This window comes from Vanessa cardui, chromosome W (genome assembly GCF_905220365.1).
Source record: "Vanessa cardui chromosome W, ilVanCard2.1, whole genome shotgun sequence".
In the NCBI taxonomy this organism is placed as follows: Eukaryota; Metazoa; Arthropoda; class Insecta; order Lepidoptera; family Nymphalidae; genus Vanessa; species Vanessa cardui.
The window spans coordinates 8690254-8706146 of NC_061153.1; the positions used below are offsets into that span (position 1 = coordinate 8690254).

The window sequence follows — 15893 nt, forward strand, 5'->3', positions numbered from 1 at the left end:
CACTGATCACACCAGTCGAAGAAGAAAAAGAATGATAGATGTCGTTATTGTCGCTTGTCATAATAAATATAAATATATATATATATATATATATATATATATATATATAAAGAAAAGTATATAATATGTGTGTAAAAAATAAAAAAAAAATGAATAAATAAATATAAATGTAATTAAAACGAAAATAAACTAAGATTAATATAAATGAGGTCTAATCTATATGTCGTCCATACACCCGCCAGCGTATGAAAAAAGAAAGCTTTACACTTTATACCCTAAAAAACCAACAATTTATAATAAGACAATGACAGCAAATACATCTTACAAAAATCTTACAACGAGAAAAAAAAAAAATGATAATAACTAATCATAAAGTAAAAAGTAAAATCACTACGTCATAAAAGCAACCGAAAAATTATTAATTGCACTATAATAAAATCTAATGTAAAAAATCTAATATCTAATTAAATATCTAGATAGATATCTAATTAAATAAATAAATAAATAAATAAATATGAGACAATCTAATTAAATAACTATCTATTATTTATACTAAGTAATAGTTATTTCCGAACGTATAGCAACTGGCAACCCGTTCTGCATGTCAGGCTATCATTGTCAAAGATATAAACAATGTTCTCGCATAATGTACCTAATAAAAAGTTATATTAAAACAAAAACATACATATTAAGAAAGTAAATGTGGGTACGTTGTGGAATTAATTAATATTGTTGTAATCGGCAAATAATTAATAAGGTGCCATCACAAATGAAGAATACATGAGGAACGACTAATAAGAATTAAAATAAGAACTGATTTAAATAAAATGGTAATCACTTATTTTTTTACCACTCGTTTGGTACGAGGAGAAATCACTTTTTGATCAACTCTGGATGCTGCAGTCTTCACTGGTGGTGGAGATTTTTGAGAGGATGACGAATTGGAGATGCAATCAAGATCGGGTATGCACTCAGCCCTGTGGTGCACACCATCCGGAGTTACAATGTGGATGCAGCCATCCCGTGTCCAGCAATTGCTTACGCCGAAACGCTGTCTTGCCTCTAAGAACACTCGGTGTCGGGTTTTTGTCAAGAATTCTGACTGTGTAAATCCAGTACCCTTAAGTTTGGATTTGGCGAACCAGACCTTATCTCGACTAGCAGCATCAGTGAATTTTATTACTATAGGTCTAGGCTTATTGTCCAGTGGGCGACCCAACCTATAAGATGCCTTGATGCTATTGCTAGAGAAATTTCCAAGGTTGAGATGGTCCGCTACAACGGTGGTAACACGAGCCGAAGTGTCCTCAGATTTGTCTTCCGGCAGCCCATGGAGTAACAACATCTTCCTTCTGCGTCTCATCTCTAGCCGATCAATTTCTCTGCCAAGAAATTCAACCTGACGCTGAAGTGTGTTCAGTGCCGTGACGATAAAGGTTTTAAAAGCTGAAAAATCTGAGGATAGTGTTGCAGTGGAAGCTGGTGAATTTCCTTTGTTTAACTCCCTTTGGAATTCAGACATTCTGGCGTTGAACATGTCTGACAGTGCAGAAATTGAGTCCTTCATGGCATCCATTGTTGTGAGTGATGTGGTGGTTTTAGTTGGTAATGACTTTTATTGTGAATTAAAGTGTAAATCAAAAGGAAAACACTTGCTGGTAGGTAGTAAGGTGCAAGATTATATGCACATAAGTAATTTATGCATTAAATTAATTAAATTTTTAAAAATAAATACGAGTGTCAAAAACAGCTGTGTTGTCAGTTTCACTCCTACCCGCGAAAAAGTTTAGTGACTGGGCTACTGTTGGTATTTATAAAAGTAGAAATAAATTATACGACTTATATGATATGAGGCGGTGGAATCGAAGCGTAGCCTTTTTAGAATACGTCATTAAATATTCCAAAATTTTTAAAACAGTATGCATTTCTGCTAAGTCCTTATATTTAAAGAAAAAAATCCTGAATTCTGATAATAGAATTAAAGCCACATGGGATGTTATTAGTAGTGTTAGTGGAAAACCCAAAAAGGAAATGATACCAATAGAATTGAACACAGGTAGTAGATACACGAGTTCTGAATTAAAGGTTGCTAATTTATTTGAATAATTTTTTGATAAAGTACCCCATAAAATAACATTTCATTTAAAATCATCTACATCAAATGCAGCTAGGTTATTAAATAATAGTGTTTCTAAATGCGTTATTGATTTTTCATTTGAAACGGTTTCTGCAATAGATGTCATAAAAGTATTTAAAACTGTAAATATTAAAAAAACTAACGACATATGGGGCATTTCGGTAAAATTTTTTAATAACATCATATACGATATTGCTCCGTATATAGCAGTAATTTTTAACAAGAGTTTGGACACGGGTTCATTTCCTAACTTGTTAAAATGTAGTAAAGTTTTACCACTTTTTAAAACTGGAAACAGAAGCGATCCCGGTAATTACAGGCCTATTTCAATACTCCCATCCTTAAGTAAAATTTTCGAAAAAAATATTTTAAATCAACTTCTCGTCCATTTACCGAAATGCTATTTTTCATGGTGAGCAATTCGGTTTTAGAAGAGGTCGCTCGACAACTGATACGGGAATATAAATGATCTTCCTTTCTATGTTAAGGGTATTTGTGATATAGTGTTGTTTGCTGACGATACATCGCTGATTTTTAAGGTTGACAGGAAAAAAAATGACTATGACGATGTGAACGGTGCATTATCACAGATACACAATTGGTTTACGGTAAATAATTTAGTTTTGAATGCTCAAAAAACAAAATGTGTAGTTTTTACCCTACCTAATGTTAGCAAGCAAAATTATAATATATCTTTAAATGGTGACCGTCTTGAAGTAGCTGATACTACGGTGTTTTTAGGAATAGAATTGGATTCCAGACTTTAGTGGACTTCTCATTTATCATCCCTAACAGGAAGACTCAGCTCCGCAACATACGCGGTTAGAAAAGTTAGACAACTAACTGATATTGATACCGCTCGTTTAGTTTATTTTGGTTATTTTCACAGTATTATGTCATATGGCATATTACTTTGGGGTAACGCTGCAGATATTGAATCTGTCTTTATTTTACAAAAGAGAGCAATTCGGTTTATTTATAATCTTGGAGCTAGAGACTCTCTTCGGGATGTTTTTAACAGAGTAGGAATACTTACTGTTGCGTCGCAATATATTTACAACAATATCATGTATATTCACAGTAACATTGATCACTTTGATAAAATCAGTGATAATCAATGTATATGCACTAGAAGTAAGGATAAACTTATAACGCCAAGTTTCCGACTCCGCAAAGTCAATGGATCCTTCTTGGGGCAAGGTATCCGTTTCTATAATAAAATTCCGCAGAAATTTTTAACTTTGCCGTTTAGTAAATTCAAATCGTTTGTTAAAAATACATTGGTAGAAAAAGCATACTATTCGATACAAGATTTTGTAGATGATAAAAAAGCGTGGAGTTAATACCTGTTGACTTCCAAGCAGGATACATTAATTGAAATAATTGTATTTAATTAACATGACGCTGTATTTTTTAAATGTTAAAAAAGAGTAACTACTGAGTTTCTTGCCGGTTCTTCTCGGTAGAATCTAATTTCCGAACCGGTGGTAGCTTCACTTAATTGTAAAATGACGATTCAAAAGTGCTTATAAAAGCCTACTTGAATAAAGTTTATTTTGATTTTGATTTTGATTTTGATTTTAAACGCCGTTGCAACGCCAAGATCAAATGGCCAAGTGAAAGATACAATAGGACAATATTAGACGCGCTAGCTACAAAATCACATGGAAGAGATGAAAGAACATGGGATGAATTTGTACCTGAGATACAAATAGGACTTAATACAACAATAAATAGGACAACACAAAAAAGTCCTTGTGACCTTCTTTTTGGTTATAAGTTTATGAATATATCCGAATCGATATTAAATGACGTTTTGGAAGATACGAATATAATTGCGTCATCTGAAGAAATACAAAACATGAGGAAGGAGAGCGGAGACCGTATAAAAATACAACAAATAAAGGATAAAAGTCGTTTTGATGAAAAAATGAAACCAGCGCCGAATTATAGAGTAGGGGACTTAGTGAAAGTTGAAAGAGTCATTAATAGTAACAATGGAAAATCAAAAAAACTTTTAGCTAAATACCAAGGGCCTTATAGGATTGCTAAAATTCTGCCAAATGATAGATTTTTGATAGAAGACCCTCCCATAACGAAGAAAAAAATCGCCGATATGAAACTATTGTAGCGGTGGATAAAATATCCCCCTGGTTAACTCTCAGCACTCAACTGGAGACTGCCACAGATAGTAAAGAGGACGATAGTGATACTGACGATAGTTAAAAATATAAAGAGTAAGATCTATTTCCCATAATTTCGCCTACTTAAATGAAGAAGTTATTGTATAGTATTGTATAGAAACATATTCTTGTATCGTGTATTACCTACATATACCTATATAATTTAATTCAAATTGTTTATATTTGTTGGTACGGGGACATACCGGAAGTCTGATGGGCGAGCTGTTAACATATTTATATTAATATGATCATATTTTATTGTTTTAATGTATAAAAGTATTACCAGCTTAAATAATTCGATTTAAATAGTTGTTACAATTTACGTTGATTGTCAACATTCTGTTTTGACTAAACTAAATTGTTTTTTTAAAATAAATGAAAACCGGATGTTGCTACAGTCGGAGGACGGGCGTGTAAACACTAAATACTAGGAGTAAGCCTAGAAATTGGCATTCTTACTCGAATCGTCGAATTGGAAGGATCGAACAAAATAATCAATCCTGCACCAGTTTTGATTGTGAACCACTTCAGGAGAGATAAAGTATTGGAGTTTTTGTATTATTCCAACAATCCATGCTCAAGACGCACACCACCTGAGCAGGGATGCCCAGGCTGCCCTCCGAATTCTGGGGGGGGGGGTAATTTTGCGCTCGCCACTGCTCGGGGCAAGCGGAGCAGGCATCATAAGGCAACTCCAACCTCAACGCCGTTCACCACCATCTGGAAACGGCGAAGCCGGCCTTGCTCTTTCTAACCGAGACCCAGATATCTTCTCCTGCCGATACACAACTTTTCTTTCGTACCCTGGGTACAAATTGGAACATTCCTTTGTAGCACGAACTGGGGTATGCGTTTACGTCAGAGATGATATCTGTTCTCGACGCCTCGGCAGCCTTGAAGGAAAGGACCTATCGATTATCTGGCTGCGTGTAGACTGCGATGACCATCCGCGAATCTATACGCGCCTTTATAGGTCCCATAGCGGTAATGCCGAAACTGATCGACTGGTTGAGCACGTCCAAATGGCTACAGATTCCGTTGTGGTATCCATCTAGATATACACATGTTTAGTGCCGTCCTAATATAAAACCCACACCAGTAACGTTAATAAAGTAGTCTTATATCAACATTCGAGCGTTTCATTTCCCTCGTCCTTATATGGCGACCCTGCCAGCGCAGTATGCGCATCGGTAACGCGAGTTGCTTTAATTTAAATTACCGACACGTATAAATTCAAACTCGCCCAAGTTCAAAGTTAATAATGGTCGTGAACTAGTACTTTAAAATATTTTTTTTTCGCGTTTTCACATCTTTTGGAACTATAAAATACAATTTTTCCGGCGAATGGGTAGTTGTATTTTTACATTTAAGCAAAACACATGATTTCATAGTATTTGGATTGGACATTTTTAAAAGTATTTATGTATATATATGCAGAGCTGTTACATCACTGCCTCACATCTGGTTATTTATTGTTGAATGATGAATTCTATGTACAAGTTGACGGGGTAGCCATGGGTTCGCCAGTATCCCCCGTGGTCGCCGATTTATTCATGGAAGACCTGGAGGAGAGGGCTCTTCGCTCCGGACCAATAACACCTAGGTTTTTTAAACGGTACGTAGATGACACTTTCACAATATTACCTAGTGATCTGACATCTGCATTTTTAGTACATCTTAATTCTATAAATAAAAACATTCAATTTACTATGGAATTAGAGGCAAATAATTCTTTAGCTTTCCTTGACATTCTTATTATCAAGAATCCTGACAATACATTAAGTCACACAGTTTATAGGAAACTCACAAACACCAACAAATACCTCAATGGTGACTCGCACCACCATCCTAGCCAGTTAGCTACCGTTGGGAAATCTTTGTTTCAGAGAGCCCACCATCTCTGCGATGCTGAACACCTAGAGGACGAGCTACGTCAGGTCAAGCTTGCACTCCACCAGAACAAGCTGCCCGTGCCTCGCCAGCATCGCAGAAGCTGTATCAAGCCACCCACAGTTGAGCGACAACCTGCATTTCTACCATATGTGAAGGGAGTTACAGACAGGATTGGCAACATCTTGAAGCGAGCTTCGATTAAAACCGTTTACAAGCCTCATAAGAAAGTAAGCCAGTTCTTGAGACCTATCAAGAGTAATATTCCTTTACAAACTGCAGGAGTATATAAACTCGAATGTAAGTGTGGTTTATCTTACATAGGCCAAACAAAGAAAAGTATCGGTACCAGGGTCAAGGAACACATAGGAGATGTCAAAAATAGGCGTTCTTCAAAGTCTGCAGTCTGTGAACATGCTCTGGATAAACCGAACCATTTTATCCGATTTGATAAACCACAGATCCTCGCTAAAGAACACAGATTCATTCCTAGAATGATATGCGAGGCTATTGAAATTCAAAAACATCCGAACTTCAATAGAGAAGATGGTTGGAGACTTTCTAACACCTGGGATCCACTTATTTAAAATTTAAAATCTCAAATCCAACAAACTGCAAGACCTAAAGATACAGTCAGTGCCTTCTGCGTGCAACCAGAACGTTACTCAAGATACCAATTGAGAAATCGTTGGCGGTAGTTGTTAATAATATTTCCTTTGTTCTTCAAATAGACAAATGTCACCTTAGTCTACCCGTGACCACGAACGCTGTAAAGTGCTCGAAACGTCGGGATGTCCAAAATAATTAATATACGCGATTAAAATCCGTAATAACTAGTTTTATTTAAATGACAATCACCCTGTCAGAAAACGCCTAAAGGATGCTGTTAAAACTGGCTCGAACCCTACGCACCAGTGATGTACACCGTTTACGCATGGTTGCGTAAAAGCAGTCCACATTCGCCTCGGCGAACATCCCAGACGCGCTGCAGAATCGAGGCAACCCCATCAGCAACCTAAAAGCGTTGTTGTACTGCACACGTAAGGCGTTGTACTGTTTTTGCGAATAATCAATCCACAGGCTGCTCGTGTAGAAGGATGTACAGAAGGCTCTAAAAAGAGTTATTTTAACAGGTGTAGTACAACGAGCAAACCTGCGTGCGATCATGTTCGCTCTAACAGACAAAACCCTGCGTTCTCGCTCGATATCTGCATCGTCCTTCAGGTCAAAGGATAGCACATGCCCTAGATATTTAAATTGATTTACCCTGTTCAATGGGGCGCCGTCTAGTTTTATCGACGGTATAGTTGAGGGCAGTACTTTTACCTTAGCCTTGAAGACCATACACTCGCTTTTACGTACATTATAGACAAGACCATGATTGCGAGCGTAGTTCATGCATATGTCTAACAGTTTCCCTATCCCACACGCCCAAGCACTCAGCAGCACCATGTCGTCTGCGTAACTGATATTGTTGATATTTACTCCATCAATATGGCATCCGGCACGCGTGCTACTGAGCTCCTCTATTAATGCGTTAATGTACAGGTTAAAGAGCTTAGGTGAAGTTAATCCGCCCTGTCTCACGCCGCATTCCAACCTGTACGGGGACGAGAAACTATTTGACCATCGCACGACGTTCGACTGGTTTCTATACCAAAATTTAAAGATACTGTTTACTACTTTCGGAATACCAGTATCCCGCATCTTTTTCCACAGGATATCATAATGTACCAAGTCGAAAGCATTGGATAGGTCGAGAAAACATGCATAAACAGGTGTTTTTCGCTGCGTATAGTACCTGACAGTTTGCTTGAGACACAAAATGGCAGACTCAGTGGATAGTCCCGGCCTGAATCCGAACTGATTGTCATGTGGTTTAATGTAATTGTTAAGTTGTATATTAAGCAGACCATCAAGCACCTTAGCTGTAACCGTAGCAAGAGAAATCGGCCTGTAATTGGACTTGTCAGAGATATCACCCGTTTTGTTCTTCACAATAGGCACGACCATAGTTTTCATCAGAGTTGAACTCAGATGTAAAACAAATTCCGATTTCCTGGTCACTCGATGCTTCCCCTATCTCCGACTGTGAAGAACCCAACGGTGACTTTACAGCAAAATGATCTCTAAACGTATTAGCAATGAGACCATGTTCGCTAATGCCCTCGACGCTCACAGGAAGACTCACCCTACTATTAAATTTATTAGTAGCCTTCCAGAATTGTCTAAAGTCGTGCTTGGAATGATGCGAAGCCAGGATATCCATTTTTATCTGCTCGGCGTTGTTTTGGCACCACTTTAAACGGGACTTGAAAACACTCCGACTACTTTGCATTTCCTCATACACATGACCTATCATTGGCTTACCGAACCATACCCAAACTAAAAACGCAGATCTAGCCTCCCTATGAACCTCGCGTACATGTCTGTTCCATCCAACCACCGGCCGCTTCCTAAAACACCTGTTTGTGCGGCTAGACTCCGAGGCGGCATTAGTTAAAATATATATAACGGAGCAGGCATGTCCGAGCCCGTTTTTTAAAAAACATGATGTCAGCATAGCTGACGTTACCATTGTCAGAGTTTCGATCTTTAACCATTTTCGGTTATATGAAATAAAACTCAGGAAATAATCCTCTCTGATTTATTCCAATATGAGACGGTCCGATCGCTCCGACGGCTCGACCAAGTCTGTCGATACCGGCGGGTGCTTGATCTTTTATAACAAAAATAGGTGGGTAGACTTATTCGATCAACATAACAGCTGTTTACAAACACTAAAATGTTTCAGACGAATTTAACATTTCAAATTCATTATAAATTATTAATTCAACAAAGAAACAGTTTTAAATTATTAAAATAATTATTTCTGGACACGTGTTTTTCTTAAATTCGTGGTTTCGCGCCGACATATATAATGTCACTATAAAGCTTATCTATATATATATTGTGAGTTACATTTTTACACAAATAATTACAGAATTTAATTTCATTACACAATTCTAAGGTACTTAATTTTCGTGACGTAGTTCGCGTGTTGACTTTAACAGCTGAAAACGGCGGTGAAGCTGACTTCGCACCCAAGCATTCTTTTCTCACCTCCCGTAGCTGGTCTTGGGTCACGTGTGAAGCTTTTATATTTTTAATTTCGGCTTGCACCATCGTTAAATCCTTCAAAAGTTTCGAGATATCCAGTAGATCGACTCCGATTGGGGACAAAATTTCAAGGTGCCACATATACCGGTAGAATGTCTGTTTCTGTTCTCTTGAGAAGACTAATTATGTCATACATAGTTCGCGCCTCCTTTCCTTTCCCTTTCCTGCTCGTTTTACGATGCTCGATAGGAATAGATTCAACCAGTAACGAACTTGCTTCTTCAATTTGTTCTGGTGAAAACGTCGATACACTAATCCTTACTAACGTTTCTTCATCAGCAATCGACAGCTTACATTGTAAGTAGGCTAAAAGCTCCGAGATCACAATATTACACGAATTACATTTTAACTTCATTGTATTCGCTCCATACAGCGAGTCCGCTGCAACTACGTTACGTGACACTAGTCGCACACACCCGTTGCGTACAGATGTGCGCGCGCGACTGAATAATCAAAAAAAAACTCCAACTAATGTCAATTTTCTATTAGCGAGTTAATGAAAAAGACGAAAAACGTGTCACAAAAATGACCACGTGTAATTATTATTTTTTGTAAATATTACGAATTTTATTACGAAAAAACACACTATAATTTTCATTACAGTAATTTTTCGATACCTTTCACGAGAAAAAAGGAAACTGCCTAACAAATTCACATCGTTTATAAAAAATAACTTGCTAAAAAAGGCATATTATTCGATACACCATTTAGTAGATGATAAAAAAGCTTGGAATTAATACCTGTTTCCAGGCAGGATACATTACATACATATGTATATAATTGTATTTACTAATATGATTGTATTTTTTAAATGTTGAAAAAGTGTAACTACTGAGTTTCTTGCCGGTTCTTCTCGGTAGAATTTACTTGGTGGTAGATTCAATTAATTGTTAAATGACGATTCAAAAGTGCTTGTAAAAACCTACTTGAATAAAGTTTATTTTGATTTTAATAGCGAAAAACTATTTTTTTCTGCCAAAATTCGTGTATTTTTTATCGAAATCTCGATAACGATGATCGATACATGAAAAATGTATAGGACCATCATTGTAGGTCGTACAAAAAGTAAAAAAAGTATTCAATAAAAAAATTCGTATCTCGATAGGGAACCGAGTTATAATAAAAAATGATACTAGCGGCACGCTTCCCGCGCGGCGTGTTGTGAAATGACGTCACAGCACTCGCGCGGCTGTTAGCGGGACTCGATATTTTTCGAAACTTTGAATGCCTATAAAAACAAAACTACTAGGTATTTTTGACTAAAACAAAAACTAGTGTATTTGTATGCATACAGGCTTTACTGAGAAAAATTCAAGTGATTTGGCATACCTAGTAACATTCTCCATTACACTTACCATATCATTTAACTTTGAACTGGAGGGAGTGGGAAGTAACATGTGCTGTAAAGATGAATTTTAATTTTGCAGTACACAATAATATATAATGTTGTCTTAAATTTTCGCGATTATTACACATTTAAATAAAACTAATTATAACGGATGAATCGCGTATATTAATTATTTTTAAACATCCCGACGTTTCGAGCACTTTGCAGTGTTCGTGGTCACGGGTAGACTAAGATGACATTTGTCTATTTGAAGAACAAAGGAAATATTATTAACAACTACCGCCAACGATTTCTCAATTGATGTCTTGAGTAACGTTCCGGTTGCACGCAGAAGGCACTAACTGTATCTTTAGGTCTTGCAGTCTGTTGGATTTGGGATTTTAAATTTTTAATAAGTGGATCCCAGGTGTTAGAAAGTCTCCAACCATCTTCTCTATTGAAGTTCGGATGTTTTTGAATTTCAATAGCCTCGCGTATCATTCTAGGAATGAATCTGTGTTCTCTAGCGAGGATCTGTGGTTTATCAAATCGGATAAAATGGTTAGGTTTATCCAGAGCATGTTCACAGACTGCAGACTTTGAAGAACGCCTATTTTTGACATCTCCTATATGTTCCTTGACCCTGGTACCGATGCTTCTCTTTGTTTGGCCTATGTAAGATAAACCACACTCACATTCGAGTTTATATACTCCTGCAGTTTGTAAAGGGATATTACTCTTGATAGGTCTCAAGAACTGGCTCACTTTCTTATGAGGCTTGTAAACGGTTTTAATCGAAGCTCGCTTCAAGATGTTGCCAATCCTGTCTGTAACTCCTTTCACATACGGTAGAAATGCAGGTTGTCGCTCAACTGTGGGTGGCTTGGTACGGCTTCTGCGATGCTGGCGAGGCACGGGCAGCTTGTTCTGGTGGAGTGCAAGCTTGACCTGACGTAGCTCGTCCTCTAGGTGTTCAGCATCGCAGAGATGGTGGGCTCTCTGAAACAAAGATTTGCCAACGGTAGCTAACTGACTAGGGTGGTGGTGCGAGTCACCATTGAGGTATTTGTTGGTGTGTGTGGGTTTCCTATAAACTGTGTGACTTAATGTATTATCAGGATTCTTGATAATAAGGATATCAAGGAAAGCTAAAGAATTATTTGCCTCTAATTCCATAGTAAATTGAATGTTTTTATTTATAGAATTAAGATGTACTAAAAATGCAGATGTCAGATCACTAGGTAATATTGTGAAAGTGTCATCTACGTACCGTTTATAAAACCTAGGTGTTATTGGTCCGGAGCGAAGAGCCCTCTCCTCCAGGTCTTCCATGAATAAATCGGCGACCACGGGGGATACTGGAGAACCCATGGCTACCCCGTCAACTTGTACGTAGAATTCATCATTCCACAATAAATAACCTGATGTGAGGCAGTGATGTAACAGCTCTGCATATTCAATAGGCATGTTGTGTGTCTGTAGCTTCCTCTTAACAATTTCGATGCAGTCTTGTATGGGTAAGCTGCGTCCTATTGTAAGCCAAATCGATACACCAACATATAGATTGGCTCAACACATAGCAAGGATATTATCACCCCTCCGAGGACACACTGCGGCGTATGTCAAGGATTCTTACCAGTTTGTTGGTGAAATCAAAGACCTTAAATTAACCAACAACGAGAAAATGGTTAGTTTTGATGTCCAGTCATTGTTTACATGCTTACCCATACAAGACTGCATCGAAATTGTTAAGAGGAAGCTACAGACACACAACATGCCTATTGAATATGCAGAGCTGTTACATCACTGCCTCACATCAGGTTATTTATTGTGGAATGATGAATTCTACGTACAAGTTGACGGGGTAGCCATGGGTTCTCCAGTATCCCCCGTGGTCGCCGATTTATTCATGGAAGACCTGGAGGAGAGGGCTCTTCGCTCCGGACCAATAACACCTAGGTTTTATAAACGGTACGTAGATGACACTTTCACAATATTACCTAGTGATCTGACATCTGCATTTTTAGTACATCTTAATTCTATAAATAAAAACATTCAATTTACTATGGAATTAGAGGCAAATAATTCTTTAGCTTTCCTTGATATCCTTATTATCAAGAATCCTGATAATACATTAAGTCACACAGTTTATAGGAAACCCACACACACCAACAAATACCTCAATGGTGACTCGCACCACCACCCTAGTCAGTTAGCTACCGTTGGCAAATCTTTGTTTCAGAGAGCCCACCATCTCTGCGATGCTGAACACCTAGAGGACGAGCTACGTCAGGTCAAGCTTGCACTCCACCAGAACAAGCTGCCCGTGCCTCGCCAGCATCGCAGAAGCCGTACCAAGCCACCCACAGTTGAGCGACAACCTGCATTTCTACCGTATGTGAAAGGAGTTACAGACAGGATTGGCAACATCTTGAAGCGAGCTTCGATTAAAACCGTTTACAAGCCTCATAAGAAAGTGAGCCAGTTCTTGAGACCTATCAAGAGTAATATCCCTTTACAAACTGCAGGAGTATATAAACTCGAATGTGAGTGTGGTTTATCTTACATAGGCCAAACAAAGAGAAGCATCGGTACCAGGGTCAAGGAACATATAGGAGATGTCAAAAATAGGCGTTCTTCAAAGTCTGCAGTCTGTGAACATGCTCTGGATAAACCTAACCATTTTATCCGATTTGATAAACCACAGATCCTCGCTAGAGAACACAGATTCATTCCTAGAATGATACGCGAGGCTATTGAAATTCAAAAACATCCGAACTTCAATAGAGAAGATGGTTGGAGACTTTCTAACACCTGGGATCCACTTATTAAAAATTTAAAATCCCAAATCCAACAGACTGCAAGACCTAAAGATACAGTTAGTGCCTTCTGCGTGCAACCGGAACGTTACTCAAGACATCAATTGAGAAATCGTTGGCGGTAGTTGTTAATAATATTTCCTTTGTTCTTCAAATAGACAAATGTCATCTTAGTCTACCCGTGACCACGAACACTGCAAAGTGCTCGAAACGTCGGGATGTTTAAAAATAATTAATATACGCGATTCATCCGTTATAATTAGTTTTATTTAAACAATAATATATTTTAATTAATTGCAAAACAGTGATTATGGTTGATATAGTACAGACTATAAAAATATGCAATATAAATTACCTGATTTACATTATCTGAGTCGAATTCATTTGAATCCACTATAAACTCGTTAGGAAGCCAACTACTAATGTCTTCTATTAGAATTCCGTAAATGGAGGCAGACCACCACCAGTTTCAAAAACATCCTTCCTCGTCTCAGATAGCTGAGACGTGACGCGTTTCTTTTCTTTTATTTTCATTAAGCCCCACTGTGCTTTTAACTGAGTTACAGTGCGTGGAGCTCCTTGGCACACGCAGTTAAAACTGAAATTAGAATGTAGATTTGCTTAAAAAAATATTTTATTAATATTTTATTAATTATGTGAGATTTTACTCACAAAAACCCCCTGCGATGGCCGCGATAGCGCGGAAAACGGAGAGGCTACGGGATCTTTCGCAGCACGTCCGCGGCGTCTCCCGTGCGTTGCTCCGCTCGTGGCTTGCGGAGCCCTTCTCAGGAGGGCGAACATGGTCTCGCCCTCCCCGCACCCCTCGCTGGTGCATACATTGGCAGTCCGGGGCCATACCGGACTGCGGTCCTCCTATCGGCCGTATGAAAACGGATGCGTGAGACCCCCATCTCACGCACCCACGGCCGGAGGGATTGCCCTATTGATTCCGCCCCGGGCACTGGGGCTTGGAGGCTGTGAAGGCGACCCGCAGGTCGCCTCCGCCGGGCAGGATCCGCCCTCTCCCGAGCCCGCTCCGCAGTCTCCTTCTGGACCATGACGGTCTCACAGAAGTTGACTACGGCCTCCCACGCCGATTCGACTGCTCGCAGGGAGAGATTTCGCCCGATTTGCTGGACCAAGACTTGCCTTTCCGCGGTCCACGCGGGACACGCCTCTAGCGTGTGTTGGGCATCGTCTTGGTCCGCCCCGCAGTGGTGGCAAACCGCCGTCGTCTCGCGTCCGATCCTACACAGGTACTCTCCAAAGCAACCGTGACCGGTCAGCACCTGTGTAAGTCGGAAGGTGACTCGTCGCTTCCGCCGTATCCAGGCCTCGAAGGCTGGCAGGATCGCACTCACGACGCGTTTGTGCGCGTACCAATCTCCGCGGAGACGGGCGTACCACGTCGTGTGTGCCCTTCTCTGCTTCTGCCGCCTGAGCGCTTCGAGGACGCTGGCAGGGTAGGACGCACTTCCGCCGCTTTGACGGAGGGCGCGAGTCTGGTCGTAGTCCCTCGCGTCCCTCTCCGCCAGGATGTCCAACGGCGGAAAGCTCGCCAGAAGGGTCGCCGCCTCGAAGGATATCGTGCGATATCCCCGCACCATGCGGATGGCCACTCTCCGCTGCAGACTCAGGATCTTAGTCTTGCAGCGGCGGGTGCCCGTCAGTCGGTGTGACCAAACGGGTGCCCCATAGAGGGCCATCGATCGAACGACACCAACATAGAGGCGGCGAATCTCCTCCCTCGGTCCCCCGAGATTAGGCAGCAGTCTGTGCAACGCACCCACTGCCTTCTCGATCCGGGGGACTAGGAGCTTGAAGTGCTCTTCAAAGCTCCAGCGACCGTCCAGGACAAGGCCCAGGTATTTCATGCACCTGGACACCTGGACGTTTGAGTCACCTACGCGAATGATCTGCGAACGGGGTGGTTCCCGGCCCATCGGCCACTTGTGGAACCATAGCGCCTCCGTCTTATGCGGCGCTATCCGAAGACCCAGATCGCAGATTTTCGCGATAACGAGTTCGACTCCGAGCTCGGCTCGCCGTCTGGTCATAAGATAAGATAAGATAAGATAAATATACTTTATTGTACACCGAAACAGAAAAAATACAAGAAGCAACAAAACAAAATATCAAACACGGTACAAAAGGCGGTCTTATCGCTAAAAGAGCGATCTCTTCCAGACAACCTTTGGATAGAGGAAATTCAATACTCTAAGAAAGGGGTTCGGAGGTGTACACCTTTTAGGTAAATCACATATACACAAACATAACATATCTACATAACATACATACATACGATTAATACATGTTATATATAACATATACATACGTGTATAAACAAAATAATACATATCTACACTAATAATATA

General features: G+C 39.7%; 4 protein-coding genes across 4 annotated transcripts; 1 reads left to right on the forward strand and 3 right to left on the reverse strand.

The window, feature by feature from the left end:
- Nucleotides 1–838: 838 nt before the first annotated feature.
- Nucleotides 839–1788, reverse strand: LOC124542778. The gene has a single exon (XM_047120670.1). It carries the CDS (start codon nt 1574–1576, stop codon nt 839–841), a length of 738 nt encoding a protein of 245 aa, XP_046976626.1. The 5' UTR covers nt 1577–1788.
- A 9214-nt stretch (nt 1789–11002) lies between these two features.
- On the reverse strand, nt 11003–12028 carry LOC124542388 (the record flags this gene model as incomplete). The annotated part of the gene is made up of 1 exon (XM_047120347.1): nt 11003–12028. A coding segment is annotated over exon 1 (1026 nt), but the record flags the coding sequence as incomplete, so codon positions are not given.
- Nucleotides 12029–12605: 577 nt separating this feature from the next.
- On the forward strand, nt 12606–13628 carry LOC124542409 (the record flags this gene model as incomplete). The annotated part of the gene is made up of 1 exon (XM_047120363.1): nt 12606–13628. A coding segment is annotated over exon 1 (1023 nt), but the record flags the coding sequence as incomplete, so codon positions are not given.
- A 675-nt stretch (nt 13629–14303) lies between these two features.
- LOC124542557 lies at nt 14304–15575 on the reverse strand. Its single transcript, XM_047120495.1, has one exon. It carries the CDS (start codon nt 15573–15575, stop codon nt 14304–14306), a length of 1272 nt encoding a protein of 423 aa, XP_046976451.1.
- Between the last annotated feature and the right edge of the window lie 318 nt (nt 15576–15893).